We start from the raw sequence: 25098 nt of genomic DNA, 5'->3' as shown, positions 1-25098 counted from the left end.
TGTCTGATAAAGGTGAAGTAGTTATTTAATTTTAGAATCTAGTATGGGAAATGTGAACACAGTCAATGTGATATTTTTTCTTAGGCCAGTTGTTTTGTAGAAACTAGCTTTTAGAAAAAAAGAATATATTGAAAGATCACAAACTGCCATAGTAGCAATCTGTATGCAGTGTAGTTGGAGCTATGTCGGCCCCAGGATATTAGAGAGACAAGGTGGGTGAGGTAATATATTTATTAGACCAACTTCTGTGGACCAGAGCTTTGTGTGGCTTGAAAGCTTGTCTATCTTATCAACAAAAGTTGGTCTAAGAAAACATTACCTCACCCACATTGTCTCTATAATATCAATCTTTTACCTGGTCAGTGTAATATGCTTATTTTAATTAAGGATAAATTTGCACATTTCATTTGTGCTTTGATTAGTATGCTGTTAGTAAAATATGTCATCACTGAAGCAACACAGACTCTAGCCTGATGGGTTATATCTATTCTTACATTGATATTTGGTGTTCACATATATGGATGGCAGTTCAAATATTATTCATTAGGGCCCAGATCCTCAGAGATAGTTAGGTGCCAAACTTCCATTGGTTACTACACTCAAATGTTTTTTTCCAGCTGTATTTCCAGGTTTTATAGCAAATCCAAAATCATTATTTTTACATTTACTACTGCACCACGGGATTCCAATACTTTTAGCTGATTGTGCTGAGATCATCACTTTTATGCTGCACTTGAAGGAAAGCAGCAAACATCTTGATTATCAAATGAACATTCAGTTCACATGTGTGCTTAGTTCAAATGTTCAGCCTTAGTTGTGCAAAATGGCCATCAACGTGGATCCAGTGCTGTGGTGTGATGGGGATGTCGCTTTACTCAGAACAAATAAATCTGCAGGTTTGGTGATAAAATGAGCAGCAGTGAAACAGTTAAAAATGTTGGCATTTAAGTAGTCATAATTTGGCTTTAAAGTTAACACCTCACTAAAATGAAGGGTGTAAGTTCATCCTCCTCCTAGTCCCATTGTTTCTCTCCACTGGCTGCAGATTCAGCAAGACAAAGTGCATTAGCTTACATAGTAAAGGCTATCTTTGCAAGCAGATGGGCTGGAAATCTAATTAAAACACCCCAAAGCTTTGATTCTGGCAAAAAAAGCAAAATCTGTGGGATGACCCTAAATCCTCTAAATTAAATGGATGTTCTGTGTCAGTGCAGTTCTATTGTCCCAGTTTATAAATAAAATATGAAGGGCTCCATTTTCACATAGGCCCATCAATATGCTCATTTATGAGTTTAATAAAGCATATGTATTCAGCGCAATTAGATAAGCATATGTATATGGCAATAAATGTTCTCGATATAAAATCAACACATGTATAATGCACTGTATAACCAAAGCATGGATAAATTGGCATGTGTTTAGATTTTAAAATCTTTCTTACATTTTGGTAAGTTAACCATTAAATGAGGGTTGGATGCAATTTATAATTCTGTTGACAGCATAAATAAATAACTTTGTCAGAAAATATGGTAACAGTACCTAGCTCTTAAATATCACTTTTCATCTGTGGGTCTCAAGTGCTTTACAAACAAAGCTAAATAGCGTGATCTCCATTTTACACACAGGGAAACTGAGGCACTCAAACTCACACTCAGCAGCAGAGCCAAGGACACCAAGTCTCCTGATTCCCAATCCAGTGCCTCATTCACTGGACAACATTGTCTAAGTAAATAGTGAGCACTATTGGTGAGTCCCTAAAAGATATGAAGGGGAACTCTGGAAGAAGAAACAAAATATACTAGAACCTACCTAACCTGCACTACATTGAAGCACACATCACTTCAGCAACTTTGAAAATCCCAGCCTTAGGGCTTTAGATACCTGCAGGTGCTGTATGAACAATGTCGTTTGCTTCGGAGCCCTCTGCTGGACTTTTGCAAACAGGCACTATGCAGTGTGGGTACTGGAGCAGTTGCCCCATAGGGATCTTTCATGGAAGGTAGCACACTTAAAGTAAAAGTTGTGCAAGGTGCATAGGAGTAAAAAGGTGTATTTATTTTACTTGATTTTATTTTCTCATTTCTCTGAGCGTGTCACGGCCTTAGATATTTTCTATTAGCATAGGTGACATTTTGAGTGGGTGTGGATTTTTTTTATGTCATATCTGATTTAAACAATAGCTTTTTATTGTCTGGGAAAAAGTGAACCTTTTCTGCTTAACTGCTGTGGCCAAACAAGACTACAAAATATCTGCTATATTTAGTGGTAGGCTGAACCTCCACCATTCTTCCCACCATAAATTCCCATCCTATCCTAGTAAACTATCTGTCTCCAGGCACTTTGAAGGGAATTTAATTGATTGCTCGCTCGATCTGTATAATAATCTTTTGTCCTTGACTACTGCTGATGGCTCCTAAATGCCCTCATCCTTGAGTTCATCCTCACAAGCTACCAGAGCATGTGGAGGCATTATAGAAATGTTTGTCATAGGCAGCAGCTGTAGGTAGAGATGAAAAAAATTCTTTACTTCAGCCATAGCATCTTCCATCTCCCAAATGTGGTAAAAAGGTTGTTTCATCCAGCAGATCTCCATCCACAGAGAAAAATCAAGTTTTTCTTGTTTGGAAGACTTTGTGTTACTTTGGTAAGGTTGCTTAGACCCAGATGCCTCCATGGTAGCATATAAGCCTGGACACAGCTAAAGTCTGTCTTTTGTGCTGAGGTTTCTCTGCTATGAAATGAGCCACCATTCTGTTTTGGAGCCCTTCTTTTTTTGGCATAGATATGTGGCTGTTTGGAGACTCTGGGCAGAGACATGGGCTATGGTGCTTTCAGTCTGCAGTCTCAATCTCCAGTGACCTAGATAGTGTGGGTGTGTGTAGCAGTTCTAAAAATCAGGATGAAGGTGCTTCAAGTTAGTCACTCCATTTCAGAGGACGTTTTTGAAAATGTTGTGCAAATCCTCGGTGTTACTGGTTCCCACTTGTAAAATACTATGACTACTACTTTGTATTTATATAGTACCTTCCATCCAAAGACTTGATCCTGCATGATGCAGAGCACTGCTATGACATGCTCATCACCTGTGGGATAAAGTCTCTAAATGGTGATACAATTACTAACCCTTGTAGGGAGTTGGGAAGGATTTCTAAAGTGTTCATAATTAAGTGCTAAGTATTTTTTTATTCTGCTAATCTATTGAGCAGCCATCCTTGGGGTTTTGCTTTCTCCTGAGGATAATATATTGTTGTGTTTTTTGATGTCCATTAAAAAAAAAGTGGTATGATAATGCTTGCAACCATCCAGTGCTGAAAACAAACTCAAACAGTCCTGTCTTTTATAGAAAGTCCCCCAGTCTTAGAAATCCAAATAACCTGCATAAAAGACAAAACAAAACAGAAAAAAATATGTTCTACCCAAAGACTGAACAGAGGAAAAAAGCCTTGTACTGTAAACGGAAACTCCCCAGACTTCTGCTCTAATGAACAATTCTGGGAGTAAGTTCCAAAGGTAGGAGAGAGACTTTTACCGAGAATGCCTAAACTGTAGTCTCAGAAACCTCAGTTCCAGGCAGCTCTGATGCCATAACTTCGAGTCTCACTTTTTGCATGGGACATAGTGAAGGAGGCAGTTTCTTAAATATGATACAATGCAATCCTAGGGCATAGATGGGAGCACTGCAGGGATTATGTTTCAGAGAGAATGACTGAGCTTGGGTGGAAAAAGGGAAGTTCAGGGAGAGTAATGTGTGGCATCTACCTGTAAACTGCACAGCACTTGATTAAAAACAAATAAATAATACTTAGTACTATTGTAACCCTTCTGCCAGGTGAAGCCAGCAGCAACCAGGGCTGGGTTCAATAGCTAGGGGTTCCTTTCTATTGATACAACACCGAACCAGCTCGAGCCCCCACCCAGTAACTTGGGAAACTTACACACTGCCCCTGTGTGCCTCTGAAAGGCAATATTTCCCCACTCGCAAGCACAGAGTCTGAGTGTAGAAAAGAAACTTTTATTAAAAGGAGGGAAGTAACTGGGCGTTAATTTGGGAAAACACTGCAAACGGGATTCATAAACATAAACATTGAGTACAAGACCCACCCCCAAGCAGGTTGGGCAATGTCCTTTTCCCCTCAGGTTCTTAAGTCCAGCAACCGAACGTCTCTCACATTCATGTGCCTGACCCTTCTCTGCACCCCACTCACAGTTGCTGTCCTTAGTGCAGACCCAGTGTTCAGAGGTGCATTTGCAGAGTTCACCTCCCCCCCGGGTGGGGTAAAGAGGTACCTTACTCATGCCACGGGCACTCACTCATCACCCCTTTCTGTCAGCAACCCTGCTGACCACTCACCAGCCGCTCCTGCTGGCTGCCTCTCCACCAGCATCACGCCTCTCAGTCACCAGCTGACTGTCAGTCACCATCTGCTGTGACCTCTGCATGTACATCTTAGAGTCCTGTGGCACCTTATAGACTAACAGACGTATTGGAGCATGAGCTTTCGTCGGTGAATACCCACTTCGTCAGATTCACCCACGAAAGCTCATGCTCCAATACATCTGTTAGTATATAAGGTGCCACAGGACTCTTTGCTGCTTTTACAGATCCAGACTAACACGGCTACCCTTTTGATACATGTCCATTTTAGTTATTTTCAGCTCTTCGCAGGCTGGGCAGAACACAGTCCTACCACAACTGATTTCAGCTCTGATTGGGCATTTAACATAACAAAAAAGTTTCTAATGAAGCCTATTTAGCTCTATTCTTTGAACAGTGGGGAGGAACAGCTTAAATCAGGCTAGGGAGGATCTTTGAGGCTGTGCAATCTCCTGGCTGTGGATATCTGTCCCCACCCCTCTTACTTTCACAGGGCGCTAACATTCGAGCCCTTGGTTTAACAAGGTTCTTTCAACAGAGGGTGGCTCCCTTCATTTTGGACAGGTTAAGCACAGTCCTGCTTTCTTGTATTCCTACAATAAATACAATATTGGTAACCATATTTCACTACCCCTGCATTCAGTACTAAGGGCATTTGTACCCAACACCAGCCAAAGATGATCACCTTGACACTGTTGTATCTGCTGAATATGTAAGCAGGAGCAAACTGTATTTACATAAACACACCCGAAGTCTCTTCCCCTCCTAGCTAGCTGTCAGGGAAGCATTCATTCAAACCCTGCTTACACTATATAGCACTATTACACTTTCAGAGCAACTGTCACACACCCTTGTGAGGTAAGGGAGTAATGTGATCTCTGTTATGCATTTGGAAAACTGAATTATAGAAACCGTGACTTTTCCACAGTCACAAAGTGACTCAGTGTCGGAGTCAAAGTTAGAACTCAAGAATTCCTGGCTCCTAGATGATCTGTCAAAGCCCTGCCTGGGATGATTTAGTGGGATTGGTCCTGCTTTGAGCGGAGGGTTGGACTAGATGACCTCCTGAGGTCTCTTCCAACCCTAATCTTCTATGATTCTATGTCCACTGCCTCAGAGCATGATGATGATATCTGAGAAAATGGTGCCATGGAGAGAAATGGGAGTTGGTAATGATCAGCTGCAGAGAGGAGCTGTTTGATGGTGTCTATAGCCAGCTAAGGTGTACTGCTGTGCCCACTGAAGTCAATGGAAAAACTCTATTGACTTCAGTGGTGTGGATCAGGCCCCTGTTGCCAGATGCACTGAGTCATGGGAGGGAGGACGGAGAGGCATCTGACAGCTGAGGACCAGGACAAATAGTAGAAGATGAGGTTGGAGGCATGGGGTGGAATATGTGGAACACATAAGAATGGCCATACTGGGTCAGACCAAAGGTCTATCTAGCCCAGTATCCTGTCTTCCGACAGTTGCCAATGCCAGGTGCCCCAGAGGGCATGAACAGAACAGGTAATCATCAAGTGATCCATCCCCTGTCTCACATTCCCAGTTTCTGGCAAACAGAGGCTAGGGACACCATCCTTGCCCATCCTGGCTAATAGCCATTGATGAACCTATCCTCCATGAATTTATCTAGCTCTTTTTTGAACCATGTTATAGTCTCAACATCCTCTGGCAAGGAGTTTCACAGGTTGATTCCACACAATTGTGGAGGTTGGAAAAGTGGTAGCAAGATATTACCTCATTTGAGAGAAACCTGGGATCTGAATAGTGACATGTTCACAGCTGTTTAGGTTGTCAGTTCTTTTACTGGCCCTTACAAATACTCAGCATTTGAGTAGTCCAACATCCCTCTCTTGGTTGGCTGATGGTCTCAGATTGCCTCCTAGAGTTCCTACTCCCAGTACAATGCTGTCTGGTGAGCTTGTATATACACAGTGAGCCTCAGTGATTCTGAAGTGTTATACACTCATGACACTACACAAATAATAAGTAATACCTCACATCAATTTATCAGCAGGTCTTAGCTCCTCCCACTAGGTAGAGTGACACATCCTTGCCTTTTAACAACATTTCTTTATCTGGAGAAAAGTATCATCACCTTGTGAGAGGAATATTTTGAATTGAATTGTGAAATGTACATCAGCATCAGATGTCTCCTGGGTTTAGGAAGACACAATAAAGAAACCTGACTGTTTGCCTTCTCAATGCCTTCCTGGTGGTTGTGTTTGTACCTTTGCTCTTTTTTTTGAAGTGTTTAGATTCAATCTAAAAAGTATGTTTTAGCAAATAGGTTGATTTTGCAGCTGAAGAGGAAGTCCTTCTGGATGTAACCATAGACAGACCGCTCAAGGATCTCCTCTCTAGTCTGGTATGGGCAGGAAACGTACATCTGATAAGCAAGCTATTTTGGGTAAATCAGTGTGGCTGCAAAGACTTACTTTGTTTGCATTGAGGTGGGGCTCAGAAGAACGAGAAATGTTAGTTCAATTGATCTTGGTCAGTCATACTGGGGGAGGTGGAGAAAATGGAGGATTTGGCTTTAAAATCATGAGCCTCCAATAAGAGCTCCAAATTCACACATACCGTGTTAATAAAAATCTGTGTGGGGAGTGGGGAATGTTTCTTGGGTATAATGCTCAACTTTTCTCCTTTTTGGGCTGCACTCTGAATCCAGCAGGCAACCTTAAGTAAAATGAATGTGTGGACTTTTGCCAAACTTTTGTGAGCAGTCTAATACAATGGCTATATAATTTCTACTCAGAAGCTAACGTGGGAAAGCAACCTGAATACTGAAATACTCAGGGCTAGAGCAGAGCAGGAACCAGGTTTTTCATTTCATGGGAGAATCCATGATGTCAAATTTTTTCCAGTTCCAAAATGGATCAAAACCAAAAAAATTTCCCATGAAACAAAATTCTGAAGAAAAAAATCAGTCTGGGTCAATCAAAACATTTTGTTCCAATTTTGACTATTTGTTCCATTTTATATTAAATGAAATGAAACGTGATTTCTAAATGGAAAATCAAAATGTTCCATTCCAAAAAGGTTAAAACAGAATGTTTATGTTTTGACCTTATCAAAATGCAATTTTTTTTTCAATTGTTCTTTTAAAACAAGCTTTCATCAAAATCAATATGTTTTTTTGCAAAATGTTTTGCTTTCAGCAAACTGGAAAAAAACATTCTATTGGAAAATTTCTGAGGCTTGGTCTACACTAAACCCCCAAATCGAACTAAGGTACGCAACTTCAGCTACGTGAATAACGTAGCTGAAGTTCGAAGTACCTTAGTTCGAACTTACCTCGGTCCACATGTGGCAGGCAGGCTCCCCCGTCGACTCCACGGTACTCCTTTCGCCGAGCTGGAGTACCGCAGTCGACGGCGAGCACTTCCGGGTTCGACTTATCGCGTCTTGTCTGGACGCGATAAGTCGAACCCAGAAGTTTGATTGCCAGCCGCCGAACTAGCGGCTGGGTATAGACGTACCCTGAGCTGCTCTACTCAGGACCCTTAAGATATGTCTAAACAGCAGCTGGGAATGTACTTCCCCATGCAGGGGAACAGACTCAAGCGATCTCTACCTCAGCTAGTGCACTAAAAATTGCAGTGTGGCTACAGCGGCATGGATGGAAGCTTGAGGTAGCTGCTTGAATACAAACCTGCTTGATCCCCCGGGTATGTACTTGGGTGGCTACCTTGAGCCACTGCTTGTGCTGCTGCAGTCACGCTGGTGTTTTTAGCTCACTAGCTCGAACAGAGCTGGTACGTGTCTGTCTATCTGCATTGGGAAGCACTCTCCCAGCTCCTCAGAGACATAGCCTTAGTAGAATTATTTTCCCCTTGGCATAGGTGCATGACTCTTAGTGAAGATAATGGCAGTAATAAGAGCACTTATCAAGGGAGAAATGTGTACACTACTTTGAGAGAGCAATTTAAACACCTTTTGGCAGTCTTATTGCCTATTCCATACTGTGTGCCTCCTTCAGCCCTGGTTAAGCAGGCCTAAGTCCAGGAGACCCAGAGGGGTTGTATCTGCTTACAGCAGGGCTCAATTTGTCACAATGTGTGTGGACACTTTTAGGGCTTAACCATATGTCCTTGCCAAATGCTTAATCCCCCATTAATCATTTCTTGAAAAGACACACACACACACTCACAGAATAAAACACTCTCCTATGCCTATTTGTGATGCCTAAGCTCTTCCCACTCCTCATAACTCGGTCTCCCATAATGTATTTCAGCAATCTGTGCACATTTGCAAGCTAGTGGATTTCCACCGTTGGGGATAATTCTTCACTCAGGGTACCTGGAGAGTTCCAGGTGCTCACCACCAGTACATACTCACTCTACCTGCAGCCACTGATATTTTGGTCTAATATGCTAGAATCTGTTATCTGGGAGATCAATCACTGCCCAGGTAGGCATTCTTTTCCTTCGGTAAGAACCTGGCATTGATGGATTTAGACTAATTCTTATTGCAACTGCTTCTCGGTCTCTGCATTAGGCACAGAAAAATGCTGCACATTCAGAACCCACACACAAAGGCTGGAAATTATTCTGGTCTTAATTACTATCTTTGCTACACCAAGTATAGTAATATATTTCTAACCTAGAGTTCCAGCTGAGTTGCATTCCCAGAAATACTCCCAGGTAGATTATGCTCCTCCAAACTATTCCCATGAAGTGTGTATATGTCACAACACAGCTCTAACAGTTAATTTTTACAACCAGTAGCAATAATGTGTGGATTTTCATTCAGCTTTTTGTTTGTTTGTTTATTTCTGCCAAATAACCCAAAATCGAGGACAGGCCACGGTACAGAGATAGTTTCTGCTCCAATAGGTTTCTGTTGTAGTAACAAATCTCTCAAACATAGCCTTGGATAAATAAAACAAACAACCCCCTGTTTAATTTCATATTTATCCCAGCAGCTGTTTCCAGAGAACCTGCCAGACATTGATATGAATATAGTAAATCTAAGATAACATCAGCAGAATAGGGCAATGGGGTTATATCAAGACGTCATCTGCCAGCATAGTTTTAACAAGAACCTGGAAAATTATAACACTCACCCTCTGGTTGTGGCTTTAACAGCTGTGATCATGTATTCTTGGACGCAGCTGTGTTTTATATCTTTGGCATTTGAATAAAGATATTAAGCTTATCAAATACTGTTTATGGGTCCAATCCAATAAACTGCTGAGTAACTTTGTAGAAGTGGGTCTGATTCTGCTCACCATTACAATGATGTAAATTGGAGTAATGGTGTCCTATCTGGATTTACACTGGGGTAAGCAACAGCAGAATATGATTTATGCTGAGTCCTCTCAAATTCTGTTGTCTTCAGTAGGATCTGAGAGCACTTTGCCCCTTTCAGGAAGCTCTCAGTATTTTGCAGGATAAGAGTCTATGTTGGGGGATGATAGATTGATTGGAGCACTGGGCCACATTCTGCTCTGATTTACAGCAGATTTTACTAAAACTCCATTGACTCCAGGCCCAATAACTGAAAAGGGAAAATAAGTATAACTAAATGACTTACTTGGTGCTTTGGTTTGAAATAGCAGGGATATGAACTCCACTATCAAGCTTTTGCTTCCAAAGTTGCTTTTTTATGTCTTTGTATTCTCGCCTATTGATGTTTGCCCACAATCTCTGGTTGAATGCGAGTATTGTGCAGTCACACATCTGCAGTCTTGTGCCATTCCCAGTCACACTTCATGTCCCCTGTAAATGCAGCAGCTCTGTTTGCCCTGGTAACCAGAGACTGGAAGTTTAGCTCTGACTGGACCCCTCAGGCTGCAACTCTTTTTACCGCATGTCACTGGAAATCCTCTGCACCATTACTGCTTTATGTCTGATCCCAGACAATGTGGAACTGGCTTTGGTTTCTTTTCTAAAGCCAAGAACAATTGCTTTTCAGTGTTGGAGAAATAGAAACTAATTTAGGTCACTATGAGGATAAGGGATTAATGGGAAATGAAGGGGAGTCTATAACTGTTTCCCCAATTTTCCTCTCTCGTCACAAAAATGTATTGTGCACCAGAGAAAGTACAAGAGTGAAAAATTAAGGTGAAAGTCATCTATGCAAAGCCTTTCACACAACTTAAACTCTGCAGTGGTAGCAGTGTGTGGATTCCTGAGGGTACCTGTGGACTCTCTCCCACACATTGGGTGGTAGAACAGTTTTTATAGTGGGGTAGCGGAGAGCCATTGAACCAAACTGTAAGCCCGGTATATGATGGAAATAGGGCTGCCAACTTTCTAATCGCACAAACCTGAGCACCCTTGTCCTGCCTTCTGCCCTACCCCACCCCTTCCCCTTGCTACTCCATTCCCCCTTCCCTTCCTTGCTCTCTCTAACCTAGCCTCACTCACTTTCATCAGGCTGTGGCAGGGGGTTGGAGTGCGGGAGGGAGGGAAGGAGGGCCCCAGCTGGGGGTATAGGCTCGGGGGGGGGGCAGAAATGAGGGATCTAGGGTGCAGGAGGGGCTCAGGGTTGGGGCTGAGGGGCTCGGGGGGGGGGAGTCAGGACTGGGGCAGGAGCTTGGTGTGCGGGAGGGGGTGCAGACTCTGGTCTATGGGTTCAGAGTGTGGGAGGAGATTCAGGGTGTGGGCTCTGGGAGGGAGTTTGGGTACGGGAGGGGGCTCAGGGCTGGGGCAGGGAGTTAGGGTACAGGAGGGGAGGAGGGCTCTGGCTGGGGGGGTGGGCTCTGGGGTGGGGCCAGGGATGAGTTTGGGGTGCAGGAGGGGGTGCCAGGCTGGAGCAGGGGATTGGAGTGCATGGAGGGGATGAGGACTCCGGCTGCGGGTGTGGACTCCGGGGTGGGGCTGGGGATCAGGGAGCTGGGTTACAGGAGGGGGTTCAGGGTACAGTCTCCAGCCAGGCACAGCTTACCTCAGGTGGCTCCCAGAAGTGGCCAGCATGTCAGGCTCCAAGCCTTGGGGCAGCCAGGCGGCTCTGCATGCTGTCCCTGCCTGCAGGCACCACCCCTGCAGCTACCATTGGCCACGTTCCCAGCCAATGGGAGCTGCGGAGTTGGGACTTGGGACGGGGGTAGCATTCAGAGATCCCCATGGCTGCCCCTGTGCCTAGGAGCTGGACATGCAGGCCGCTTCCAGGAGCTGCGTGGAGCCAGGGCAGGCAGGGAGCCTGTCTTAGCCCCGCTGCGCCGCCTACCAGAGTTTTAGCAGCCTACTGAAATCTCCCAGATTGCTTTCAATAGCCACCGGGAGATTGAGGACGATTCCGGTAGACTCCTGGCCAATCCGGGAGGGTTGGTAACCCTAGATGGAAACCACTTCAAGCCAGGAGGTGCTGCAGCACCCCCAGCACTCCTAGTTCCAGCACCTCTGCGTAGGACCCAAGTGGATATACTGTCCTTAGCACCCCACACAGGGGTTCCAGAGTGGCAATAGCCATTAGGTAAGCCTGGGGAATCTAGGAGTTGCCTCAGAGGAACTGCACTGCAGTTGAACATCCTGCCTGCTAACTGGGGTGGTGAATGGTCAGGTGGGTGAATTAGGTACATTTTGCTCAAAAAGACCTTCGGGCAAGTTTAATCCTTGTTTAATGATGCTACCACAACAACACTGCTGGACAAACGTAAATAAGCCACAGATAAAGTGAACAGAAGAGTAGATTTTTAAACTTTCTCTTGTAAAAATATTACGTGTTATTAGTAACACTGGTATAGAAAACAGATATAATTTTTATACTGACGATGTCTCTTTAAAATAGGAGTAGCTTTAAAAGTAGCAGATTATTTTTTGAAAGATTTGATAAGTATCAGCTTCGTCTTTTGCTTTTTGTGCATAAGAAAATACGTAAAACAGAAAGCATGTCAAACAGTTTGGGTTTTTTTGCCATTAATTCAGGAATGTGAGATGGGAATGGAAACCTTCTATTATTTCAGCTAATCAATATTAAAACTTGGAAATGTCAGAAGCTTTGGCCAACCCATAATGGAGAAAAACACATGTAATTATTGACAGGTATCTGAAAAGTTAATCAAAATGCATAGAATGTTGAAACTTGTTTGATACCAAGTAAGCCAGTTCCTGCCAGAGAAAATAAATTTATAATGTGCCCAAATTAAAGTGGATATTTGAGAAATAGTGCTGTAAAAAAGCCTCAGAAAACAGTATTGTGAGATTTATTTTAACAAAATGATCACATTTGCCTCTGGGTTTCAGTTTAACTTTTCCTTGATCAGGCCTAAAACATTATTTTCTTAAAGATTTTTATATTTTTTTAAACTAAGACATGGTTGTGACCCTGACACCCCAATACTCACCACTGTCATGTAATTAGGATATATCTTATAGAAAGTATGCCTTGTGAGGTGTCATTCTAAAAGTCTTGATCTGCTAGACATTAATATCTCATTGGATTGTATGTGTCACTGAAACCTGTCGTAAGGTTGAAAACAGGTACAAGCAGCCTTTCAGGTACAGACAGTAAAAAAGGCCAAACAATGTTACTGCTTATTGAGGAAATGCACACAAGCACAAGGATTACCCCAGGAACAGTGTACAATAGAAACCTCTCAGAGATAGCACTACACAATGGGAACTGTTTGACCCAGGTCACAGCAAAAGAGCTTACCAGCAAATGGGGAGAAGATATAAAAGGGGGGAAATGACGTCATGGGCATACGTGCTGACTCCATGGGTGCTCCAGGACTGGAGCACCCACAGGGAAAAAATGGTGGGAGCTGAGCATACTGGGTCAGACCAAAGGTCCATCTAGCCCAGTATCCTGTCTTCTGACAGTGGCCAATGCCAGGTGCTTAGCGGATACAATTCTACTCTTTTCTTTCTCACACAGAATATCCAAACCTTTGTGGCCGAAAGTTAGCATCCTCAATCCACATTTAGGTACCTAAAGAAAAATGACCTGATTTTTCAAATATGGTGAATACTTACAGCTCCCCTTGTCTTCAGTGGAAGTTGTAGAAGTTGTGGATGTTCAGTGTGTCTGAAAATCGGGGCAGGTTTCCCTTGGTGCCTAAATATGGATTTAGTAGCTTCCCTTTAGATATCCAAAATTACATTTTGTCTTCTATCTTTAAAATCAAAGTATATGTGAAATCTCCACACCCACAGACCTCACTGAGGTGCTGTCTAAGCCTATCATACTATCTCAAATTTGCTGCCTAATTTTGGTTTTGAGAATGTTTTTAATTCATTTTTTTTAAATAAATTCTTTGGATTTGCATGTATTGAATTGAATGAAGAGTCATTTTCAGTATTAATTTACAGGCAGCTGAAAACATTAGTACTATTAGTGGAGCCGGGAGGCAGCAGCTGAGGTCACGGCCCCATGATGCTAGGCACTGTACAAACAATGAGTAAGATACAGGCCTTCTTCTGAACAATTTATAATTGAAATACCTAATTCTCTCCTTTCCTCCTTCCTGTCCAGAGGCATCATCCCTCTGATTAGTACCTGTATGTCTGCTCATGCTATGAGTGTATGTGCCACTCTTAACAACACACTCTGTCATCTAAAAGTAGAAGTAATTAACAGAAGACTGTTTAGCTGGAGGCAGCTTAAATACTGTTAACTAATAGCTTCTGACAAGTAGGTTTAGAAATCTGGTACTAAATTTGTCCATAAAGTCACAGAAGGGTGGTGTGGAATTATCGCTGTGGCAGAAAGTTCAAACTCAGTGATGAGACACAGGGGCAGAGGCATTATTAGGTGAATGCTATTAATCTAATTAAAGTAATAATTGTAAGGATAGCCAGCTCTCAGAAACTGTGAGCAAGATTCTTGAAACTATGTTTGCCTTTGTTCAAAATGAGAAATGCCATCCTTCAGTACATCAGCCTACAAATGCGAAGGACTTGTTTGTCTTCGCAATGTTATTTCCTTGAGTCAATGCATGTCTCTCTCAGGCGCTGTCAGTCCACTTCTTTGTAATTGGGAAACTCCAATTTAACACTGATATGGAAATGCTGCTACTTGTTAAAATAAAATATTCTGGCCCAAAAATATCTCTCTAAAAACATGCCTACTTATCTAATCTAATCTATCTATCGTTGTGGGAGATTTTCAGAGCCACAAATGGCAGTGAGGTACCTATGTATTAATGAGAATTGGATGTCCCTTTGAAAACTCCCCTTCTATCTAGCTGTTTTTTCTTTGGGCCTCACCCAAAGGCTGCTGAAGTCAGTGAAGAGACTATAATTGGCTTCAATTGGTTTAGGATCCAGTCCATAGTTATCTATCTTATTTCTCTGTCTTAGCGCTAAACTTCCTATCATGGTATCTAAGTGTATCTATCACTGTGATATCTAAAAGGCTGAGCTTCAAAGTTTGGATCAGGGTCTGAACTTCTCCAATGTCTGTGGGAGTTTGGATTTAAGGCTTTAGTCCGGACTCATAAACACAAGATGACAGTCCCTCAGGGCATTACTATTCTGCTTAGGCAGACAATTCTTTTCTTATTCATCAGTTGGTATTACATTAATTTGTTATATGTTCACTAGTTATAAGTCAGTTTTGTAAGCTGGCAGGTCAGCAGGACGTATAGAGATTTGTCATGTAATAGAGATTGGCTGTTTGCTGCAATGTTATTATACTAGTTAGCTTTTCAAGAAAAGACATGTTAAATCTAATTGTTACTACATCTGTTATAAGGGCACTCAGTATACCAATACAGACAAGCCATTTCCTGAACCTCTTTGTCAATTGCTTGATGGAAAAGCTGCTCCTGGAAAGTCAGTGATGGGAAAGTGGCCTGGCAGAAGCTGTTGAAAACCCCACAAAGCTTTTTTTGGGGGGGTGGGGAGGAGGGGAGGAGCCAGGGAACTCCACCACACCCTACTTCAATTCAATCCAGTTTGATTCAACTCTGTTTCTCAGCTCTGGCACCAAAGGATAAGAGGCAGTAGTACCAATGACAGCCATTTTGGCATAAGTTATGGAAGAATTCAAACTTTTGACCTCCCAGCAGTAGATAAAAGAAGAGTAGAAAGTTCTGTACTCCTGGAGATATTTGGAGGTACCTGCTCCCTTTGGTTTTTCTTTTGAACTGACTGTTTTATGCAGTGTGTTCTGGGTGCATCAAAAGTGTTCAGGCATTTAATGTGCTGCTTGGCTTTTAATGCACTAAACCCTTGGTGGCATAAGACTGTGTCTCTGTTCATCTTTGGGAACTGCATATTGTGGACTCAGTTATTTCTCTTTCTCTTCCCTATTTCCCATGCTAACTGTAGGTTTAAGATATGTTTAACAAGCATTGTGGTAATACATCTCTCTTGTGGGCAGTCCCTTTTAGACCTGGTTGAGGTCACCAATGACTTTTATTCTTAATACTATATGGCGTGCTTAAAGTAACTGAAGTACTTTATCTTCTCAATACTTCTCATTTCTTGCATTTTGTTTTGAATAGCATCAGAATGCCTGTATAAAGCGTCAGTGGAACAACAAAAAGAAAAGCTAGAAACGTAATTACATGGGTTTTATTTGTCGTAGTTAATGAACACATTTTAGATCAAATTCAGTGTGAGTTCTATAAAGAATGCTCCTGTTTCTGTTCCAGCACAAAATCTGAGCATGATCTTTGTATAAGCATTTCACTAAGATGTATAGGGCCTCATTCTCATTTATGCTAAGGTCCCTTTGAACTGCTCTTTCACGCCCCTTTACACTGTCATAGTGGAGAGAAGGGCCCTAGTATAAACGAGAATCAGGTCTTTAGTGTTTAGTGGGAATGTTTGTGGGGGGTCTGAGCATTAGATGTAATGCATTGAGCTCCTTTCCAATTCTACATTGTAACAAGACATGCACAAATGCTAAATAAAACAACTGTTCTCTACCTAATCTAGGGTGTCAAACACATTCTGTGGAGAGGGCTACATTCCATTTTAATGTATGGTCTGTGGGGTGGAGTATGTATTTAGGACTTCTATACTCCATTGAGGCTACAGCATTTTTCCTGCTTACGTCAATAAGTTTACACAAAGACCAAAGGTGGAATATGGCCTTTATGTAGTAACTGAGCTTTTTGTTACTGTTATTTATTACTTGTTCAGTACCCAGTTGTTGCATTCATCATCATTCAGTGGTAGAAATACATTCAACTTTAAGACCATCCCCATCCCCATCCCCTTCCTCCCCAACCTCCTTTCTGTTTCTTTTCCCCTTCCCTGTCTGACTCTCTCATCCTTTCTTCTTTCTGCATTCCTTCACTGTAGCAACTCCCATCGTCTCATGAGCTTTACTCCCATCCTGTCCCCCATTCCATAAACAAAAATGAGCAACAAGGAAAAATGTCAATTTTACATATTAAAGTGTCATCAAAGAGCTTCTAGAAGTTAACATGCCAATGAGATTGCTGAGCGGTGGGAGAGTTCACATCTCGGAGGTATTGTTTAGGCTCTCTGCAGACTCAGAAAGACAATGCTACATGAGTTTAAATAAGATTCACATCTGGACTGTTATACTCACAGCCAGGAGAGACAGAAACTTCCTTTTTTAAAACACAGAATGCTACATAGAATCATAGAATATCAGGGTTGGAAGGGACCTCGGGAGGTTATCTAATCCAACGCCCTGCTCAAAGGAGGGCCAATCCCCAACTAAATCATCCCAGACAGGGCTTTGTCAAGCCTGACCTTAAAAACATCTAAGGAAGGAGACTCCACCACCTCCCTAGGTAACCCATTCCAGTGCTTCACCACGCTCCTAGTAAAAAAGTTTTTCCTAATATACAACCTAACCCTCCCCCACTGCAACCTGAGATCATTACTTCTTGTTCTGTCATCTGGTACCACTGAGAACAGTCTAGATCCATCTTCTTTGGCACACCCTTTCAGGTAGTTGAATACTTTGTGTTCCTCTCCCTAAGTAGCTACACAAAGGGGAGGGAAAAGCAGAGCTGAGGTTAAACTCTCCTTCGCCAGGAAGCCGATAATGTCCCTGCACTCTCTCATCTATCCTCCTGAATAACAGGGAAAAGAAAATGTGCAAGCTAACATCATGCTGCTTTTGAACTCTGTGTATCTCTCATCATCAGTTCACATTGCCTGCTCTAGTTTTACAGCACTTCCAAAATGACTAGGGAGGCACAAGGACCAGAAGTTGTGTGAATATAGTCTTAAAAGGAGCCAGAGACATTTGGAATGTGAATTTCAGTAGTGACTATAAATTGTGGGGGCTTCCATTTTGGGTGCCTAAGCTGAGAAACCATACAGGAGCCTGATTTTCTGAGGGCAGTTGCTCAGCACTGTCTGAAAGTCAGGCCCTGTTAAGGGCTCTCAAATTGGGACTTCACAAATGGAGGCATGCAAAATCACTCATCACTTTTGAAAACCTTGGCCTTCCTTTATAGAATCCAATAAAGATGCTGAAGACAAAATTGATACTATATATTCTATTTATGTGTACGTTAACTACTGATATAAATTAGAATTAGATCATAATAAAACTGTTAAGATACCATATAGCCATTATACTATATTATCCTCTGCTTTGTATCTCCAAGTATATTATTCCATGCTTTGCATTAAAAAGTTGAATGATAATAAAAAAAGCTGGGGCTTAATGAGTCATATTTCATGTATCTGTAGACAATATTAATAACCCTGCCATGCTTTTATCCCTTCAGTGAAGATGTCTGTAAACGAGGATTCACTGTTATTATCGATATGCGGGGATCGAAGTGGGACTTGATAAAGCCTCTTCTGAAGACCCTTCAGGAAGCATTCCCTGCTGAGATCCACGTTGCCCTGATTATTAAACCTGACAACTTCTGGCAGAAGCAGAAAACTAATTTTGGCAGTTCCAAATTCATCTTTGAGGTGAGAGCCCAACTCAGAAGTTTTCTGGGGTGCATTTTGCCCCTCAAGGAATTTTCTTAGGGTAAAGGCCAACTCTGTGCAGAGGGCCAACACAAGGACCATATTCCACTGAAGTTCCATGTTAGCTCAATTTTCAGAATTTAAGTTGTGCTTTGGCCCTGTGTTGGCCCTCTCCACAGGACTAAATTTCACCAGTATGTTTATATTGTTTTTTTGTGTGTGGCAGTGTTGCTTTCATCGTTTCCTTTTAGCTAATCGATGGTTGGTTAGTGGATTTTTGTTTGCATGTTTTTATGATATGGTATGTTCTAAAATACAAAGAAAACTAAAGACGCAAAATTCTGTAGAAACTTCCTTTAGCTGGTCCTCTTCTAGAGAATTTTGCAAATGGCCCCGTTAAAAGGCATTAAGGTCCAGATTGCTAAAGGTATTTAGGCATTGCTGTGCTCAGTTCTGCAATGCCTAACTGATTTAGGAAACAAAATATAATTTTCACCAGGGATTTAGGCTCCTAAGTGCCTTACTCATATTTGAAAATGAGGGGGAGGGATAGTTCAGTGGTTTGAGCATTGACCTGCTAACCCCAGGGTTGTGAGTTCAATCCTTGAGGGGGCTATTTTGGGATCTGGGGCAAAAATCTGTCTGGGGATTGGTCCTGCTTTGAGCAGGGGCTTGGACTCGATGACCTGAAATCCCTCCCAACCCTGATATTCTATGATTTTGTCTTCTATTTAGCAATGCCTAAATACTTTTAACAATCTGGACCTTAGACCTGAGGTTTATCTATATATTTTCATTACGTTAGGTTAATTGAAATTTACAACTGAGTCTTTTGCATGCTGTGTTAACTATAACAGGCTCTTACCTGATTTTCCGAGTGGAAAACAATAAAGGGTATGCTACATAATTAAAGAGGATTTTACTAACTTTCCTCTTGATGAAGGTAAACCAGCGACATGCAGTTAAGACTTTTTGGTCTTTCTAGAAACTTGAGCTTCTTACTCAAATTGAAGCAAAATTCTGGTATGCAAAAGGTTCATATATCAATTGGCATACACTATTAGCTTTTCTTTTCTGCTCCATTTCTAAGATAAGGGTCCATACTTGGTTGATTTACTACAATGTAAATCCACAGATTTCAATGAGATACGGTGAATTTACAGAAGTGTAACACAGAGCAGAATTTGACCCATAGTCTATAACACTGAATGTTGAATTGCCTTTTCAACTAACTATTGCTCCAGTTTAACAACGTTTTTAAGACCTGTTGAAGTTAGTGGGACTCGAGCATATGCTTACAATTCAGACTATGTGTAAGCTGAATACAAACAGACTGCTGAGCTATTCTAATAGTCAGTCATGGCTCCAGATTGTACGGGCACTCCTGTGTTTGCTCTTACGGCATCTCGTCTGTCATAAATTAAGGGCACAAAGTGCCCCTCAGGCCTTTACTCTGACTGCCATGCTGTTCACTGACATGTGGATGCCCTGACCGAATTCCTGCTGCTGCTGCTACTTTGGAACCCGCTACTGGAAAATGTTACGTAGTCTTGGGCACTGGAGCAGCTACCTCTTCACACAGATCCCTCATTCAGAAGAGTTGCGTTATTAAAGCTCTATAATGTTGTATAGAGCAGGTGTGAAAATACATTTATTCTACTTTGATTTTATTTCTTCCCCCCCACCACTTTTGTTTTTGCTGTGGGTGTGGGGCAGTGCCTATGTGCCCTAAGGACAGAACTGCCACTGTTGATTTTACACAGCCAAGGTAAAACACAATGGGGTAGATCCTCAGCTGAGGTAAATTGGTATAGCTCACCAGAAATCAGTGGAGGTAAATGATTGATCTGAACAGAGGATCTGATAACTAGTAGTATCAATTTTAAGGCCAAATTCTGCCTTTGAGGTTTATGAAAGTAATGCATGCATCGCAAGGAGAATGTGTTCCTTTGTGAGGGCTGATTACTTGCATTTGGAGTCATAGGAAACTCTGCTGTAGCCAGTTCTGCTTTACAGACTTCATTTTTCCCTTAAAGGTAAAATAAGACATAAGCTGTTGTCAAGCAAAAAAGAGCAAGACAGACACTTGATTGACTAATGCAGACTCCAGGAACTTCCTGTCACTGTGAGGGATGGCCTCAGAAGCCTCATTATCATTAATTCAGAGGTGTTTTTGAAGATTATTTTCTTTTCCTCCTGAAAAGGTTGAATAAGCGGGCAATGATTTTTATTGGTTGCATTTTAAAAGAAAGAGAAATGAGAGCAGATGGACTGTTACCTTGTCTTAGCCCATCCATACCTGCTGAAGTAAGGTAATGTATTCCTCTCAAACAGTTCTCAGGGGGAGCAAATCTGAATAACAAATTTGCCTCCAGAGCTCTTTAAATAAAAAGTCCTCCTGCCATATCATCATGTCAAAATGCTGATAAGGGAGAGAATGTATTGCAGTGTCTTGACAAACGGTGTATTAGTAGTAAGGAGAGAGCTTTTTTTTGACAAGTAATCATACTCTAAATTGAATTATCATATTGGTCCTTTAAAGGGTCAGTGTACATGTTGACAGGTTATATAATTTTAAATGCCTTTTAAAATTGCATATTTATCTTCACATTGTTGTCCTGATCTCCCTGAAATGACCCTGTCTATGAAAGAACATTACAACAGAATTTTAAAATGCCCCCTCTAGTGACCAATTTGCTTATATAATTATCTGTGCACATCTTCAGTAAAAACAATTTTTTAATATGTAGCAGAGTTGTCTGAAATCATTTTTAGATGCATAGGAAACTGAAATTACAGATTGTTACCTGTTTACAATCTGGATTTACCAGTGAGCATCCTGTACTGTTGGGCCAAATTCAGACCAATAGCCTTCAATGGGAGTTTTTCCACTGACTTCAATAGGAGTTGGACTGGGCCAGATATTTAAACAAGTGGCCTATATTTTCTCTACTGATGTGATTTTGGATGCCTCAGTTTTCTGGGTGTACAAATGGAAACACCACCCAGGGCCTGATTTTCAGGGGTCAGGTGTCCAGCACTTTCTGAAAACCAGTTCCCTTTAAGGGCTCTCAAGTTGAGCACGCAAAAATGGAGACACCCAAAATCAGTAGTCAGATTTGAAAATGTAAGCCTGTATTTCAATAAAAAGAATATATAAAAAGAATGTGAACAGCTATCCATTATTAGGCCATTACGTCTTACTAAATCCAAATTCTGAGTTGCTTTCCACACATCAAATTCCTTTATTTGGCATTGATTTTGTTAAAATCTAAATAAATTAGAACAGTGTCTCTTATTGATTTTGCATGATTCATGGGTGGACCCTTTTATTCTTTTTGTTAATAATCCAATTACATTTTATTTTTACGTTGATTTTGGCTTAATCACAGTAGAAAGTAGTAGTGTGAAAGAGTTCTGACTGTGGCAAAAAGCAACTGAAATAATCTGAAAGAAAATAAGAAGCAGTATACTGTGTATTTTGGTAAAACAGACAACATGCCTTCATTCACATGCCCAAAACTTGTTTTGCTGTACAGTCACTGAGCTGCATATAATGCAGATAAGACAAGTAAGTGTAATATTATGTATCCACTTAGTAAGTCAGCATAGCCAGTCTTCAGTAAGCATACGTTGATATTCAGTTAGAGCATGCGCTTTGGGTTAAAGTAATCTCTGCAGAAGCATTCTCGGATGGTCAGTTTAGCTAAAAATAAAATAAAAAAGTATTTGATTCCAGTAAAGTTCTCCACTAAAAGAATAACAGGTACACTTAAATAAAAATAAGGGGTTTCAACCTGGTTGAATTAATTGGAATTAGATATAGTCTCTAGTCTTCTCTAAAATGTTTTTTTCAGTGACATACTTATGAGGAAAATAATCCATTCATGCCATTTACAGATTCCAGGATTATTTCTGGTTGATCAATGAAAACTGATTCAGATTGTGTCATTTTCCTCCCTTAGACAAGTATGGTCTCTGTTGAAGGCCTAGCGAAACTTGTTGATCCTTCCCAGCTGACTGATGAATTTGAAGGATCCTTGGATTACAACCACGATGAATGGATAGAGCTGCGGGTCTCCTTGGAAGAGTTTTTCAACAGTGCCATCCATTTATTATCAAGGCTAGAGGATCTCCAGGAAATGTTGGCTAGGAAAGAATTTCCAGTTGATGTAGAAGGGTCAAGAAGGCTGATTGATGAGCACACACAGCTTAAAAAGAAAGTGATCAAAGCTCCTGTGGAGGAACTGGACCGTGAGGGCCAAAGGTTATTACAATGCATAAGATGCAGCGATGGTTTTTCTGGTAGGAACTGCATTCCTGGGAGTGCAGACTTCCAAAGTCTTGTGCCAAAGATCACCAGTCTGTTGGACAAGCTGCATTCAACCCGGCAACACTTGCATCAGATGTGGCATGTTCGCAAACTGAAACTAGACCAGTGCTTTCAACTCCGACTCTTTGAGCAAGATGCTGAGAAGGTAAGGAATAACCTGTCCCTTCAACACTTTTACTGACTGTTAACTAGTACTATTAACACATGGGTACTATGACCATTATTATTTTTTCTACAATTAGCAACATGAGGAATTACTGAGAAAGATAAATCTCAAGTTACCAGCTGATGTGCTTTGTGACTCCTAAAACAAAATCACTGAACTAATTGTTGGAAGTAGCAGGCATAATGAGATCCAAGAATAACCTGCCTGTTTCAGTTCTGACGAAAGTTAATCTGCTTTATCTACTCACTGTGGGTACAGTTGGTAGACATTAGCATCTAAAATTGGGCTTTATTCAAGTTACTTTTGATATTTATGAATATATCCGTGTAGCCCTGTGCCTAAAGGAGAATGACAGAGTTTGAGTCACTCTGATTATTGTTTATATTTCTAGTCTAACCATGGAAAATGTGTAACTAGAGATGAGTTTTTCTTGATTGTTATTCCTATCCATGTTTTCAGTCTCCCTGTCCTAGAGAAGAGTGACAGGATTTACAATTGGTAGGCCTTTAAATAATGGAATTTAGTACCAAGGAAATGGACATTTAGGTTCACTAGCACAAAATCAGGGATTGTATTTGGGTTAGACTTAACTAAACATATGATTAGGCAAAAGAAGTGTTCTGAAATTACCAAAGTGTGTAAACTCAATGTATTTGGTTTGCATTAAACAGCACATAAGGATGGCATTTGAATTGATACCTAACTGATGAGTCAGGGTCCAAGACTCATCCTGTTCTCCAGCATGGGATCATGTTTGAAGATTTATGTAAACATTAAGTTGTCCAATGCAATCTTTTTGGCAACTTAAAATCTCATTTGACATTTTCAGTACTGCACAACAGTCCAAAGAACACACAGTGGTCTTACACAGTATATAAAGAAATCTACATAGGTAAGTAATATGGCTATACCAAGAGTTAGTTGCATAACATGTCAAAAAGGATACAATTCAAGTAGAGTTATATTCCCATTTCCTCTCTGTACAATAAAACAATAATTTTAAAGGTTATGGGATGGGACAGAGAGAATGCCCTGCAGTGAAGCAGGGTAGTTCATCCATGTTAGTTGAAAAGACAATGGCTAAAGCATACTCAAAATCACATAACTGTGCAACAGACATAACATACCGTGATGGGAGACTGTCTCCCTAGACAATGTCTCCTAGTGGTCCGAGCACTTGTTAGCCATGTTGTCTACTCTGGTCAAGTCTGGGGTTCGCAGTAATGCCTAGTGATTAAAGTCTGGGGTTGGTGGTAGGGGAACTGGGCCCTCCTGCTCCTCTGGGTTCCAACCAGGGCCCTGGGCCAGGCAGTTCAGGGGTGTGACCTGGGCCATGGTATCACCCAGCCTATTCCCTGGGTTACTTCCCACTGTGTTCCTGACTCTCCAGATGCATGGTGAAGGGTTGGCTAATGCCTGCAATGCGCCTTACCAGAAAAGGGTCAGGAAGGTCTCTTCCCCTACTCATGAGCAGATGCTTTTCTCTGTCTCTTCTGCGGTGGCTTGTGGTCTGAATTGAGGTCTGCTTTGGGTGGTGTGGGGCTGCTCTAGATTCCTGCAGGACCTATCAATGCAGGTCTACTCCCTCACACTGACCACCTTGACTGAAATGTGCTGTGGCATTTTAAGCTTCGCCTCCATTGAGAGCATTCCCAGCAGGCACAGTTGGGCAGAGCCTCCTGTGACCAGAGCTGCTCCTTAACCCGCTGTTCCCCAGAGTGAGATTTGTACTCCCCACCACACATTCCTATCAAATTACAGTATCATCTGCTTTAAATGGCTTCTTATTACACATAATACTGACTTCAGTCTGTGTCTGTGTGCAGTGCAAGGTACTGATTCTGACGTATAAAACTGTGTCAGGTTTGGCTCTTGGCAGATTAAGAGGCTCTCTCTCTATTCATGAATCAGGGAAGCAGTTGAGACCAACTTTGCCCTTTCATGAATAGTCATTACTGTAGATTTAAGAATCTGGTCAACAGAGGCAGGGTATTCTTAATGGAGAACCCTTAACTCTGGAATTCAGTCTCTCTGTGTTTGTCCACCAGAGCCCAAATCTGTGGATGTTTGAGCTCAGTGTGTGAGTCGTGTCACTTAAGCATTTGCTGGGAGCTGAGGGTGATAGTGGAGAGGCTATGGAGCTACTCTGGAGAGAGAGTCCATCTACTATGATATTTTTAAAAAACTGCAAATTAATTCTTGCACTTAGAGCTTTTTGGAGCAACATTGTAAAAACTAATTTAATAAAATCTCAAATCATGCAAAGCCAGAGATAAGATAAACACATGCTTTTATCCCACATATAAAATATATCTGAGAAGGGCAGTTACAAAAGAGGAGGGCCGTCTGGTCTAAGTATCAGTTTGGGAAGACTTTGACTTATTGAGTTACGGGTTCAACTTCTGACAGA

At 41.6% G+C, this 25098-nt stretch overlaps 1 protein-coding gene across 3 annotated transcripts in view; it reads left to right on the top strand.

The window, feature by feature from the left end:
* Window positions 1–25098, top strand: part of KALRN (kalirin RhoGEF kinase) — a 732870-nt gene that overhangs the window by 270925 nt on the left and 436847 nt on the right. For all 3 annotated transcript variants that reach the window (XM_054043354.1, XM_054043355.1, XM_054043353.1), the window contains exons 4-5: window positions 17997–18189; window positions 22155–22667. In XM_054043354.1, the coding sequence (XP_053899329.1) occupies window positions 17997–18189; window positions 22155–22667 (706 nt within the window). The remainder of the gene's footprint in view (window positions 1–17996; window positions 18190–22154; window positions 22668–25098) is intronic.

The sequence above is a fragment of the Malaclemys terrapin genome, chromosome 11, assembly GCF_027887155.1.
Source record: "Malaclemys terrapin pileata isolate rMalTer1 chromosome 11, rMalTer1.hap1, whole genome shotgun sequence".
Taxonomy (NCBI): Eukaryota; Metazoa; Chordata; order Testudines; family Emydidae; genus Malaclemys; species Malaclemys terrapin.
This window is presented reverse-complemented; position numbering and strand designations above follow the sequence as displayed.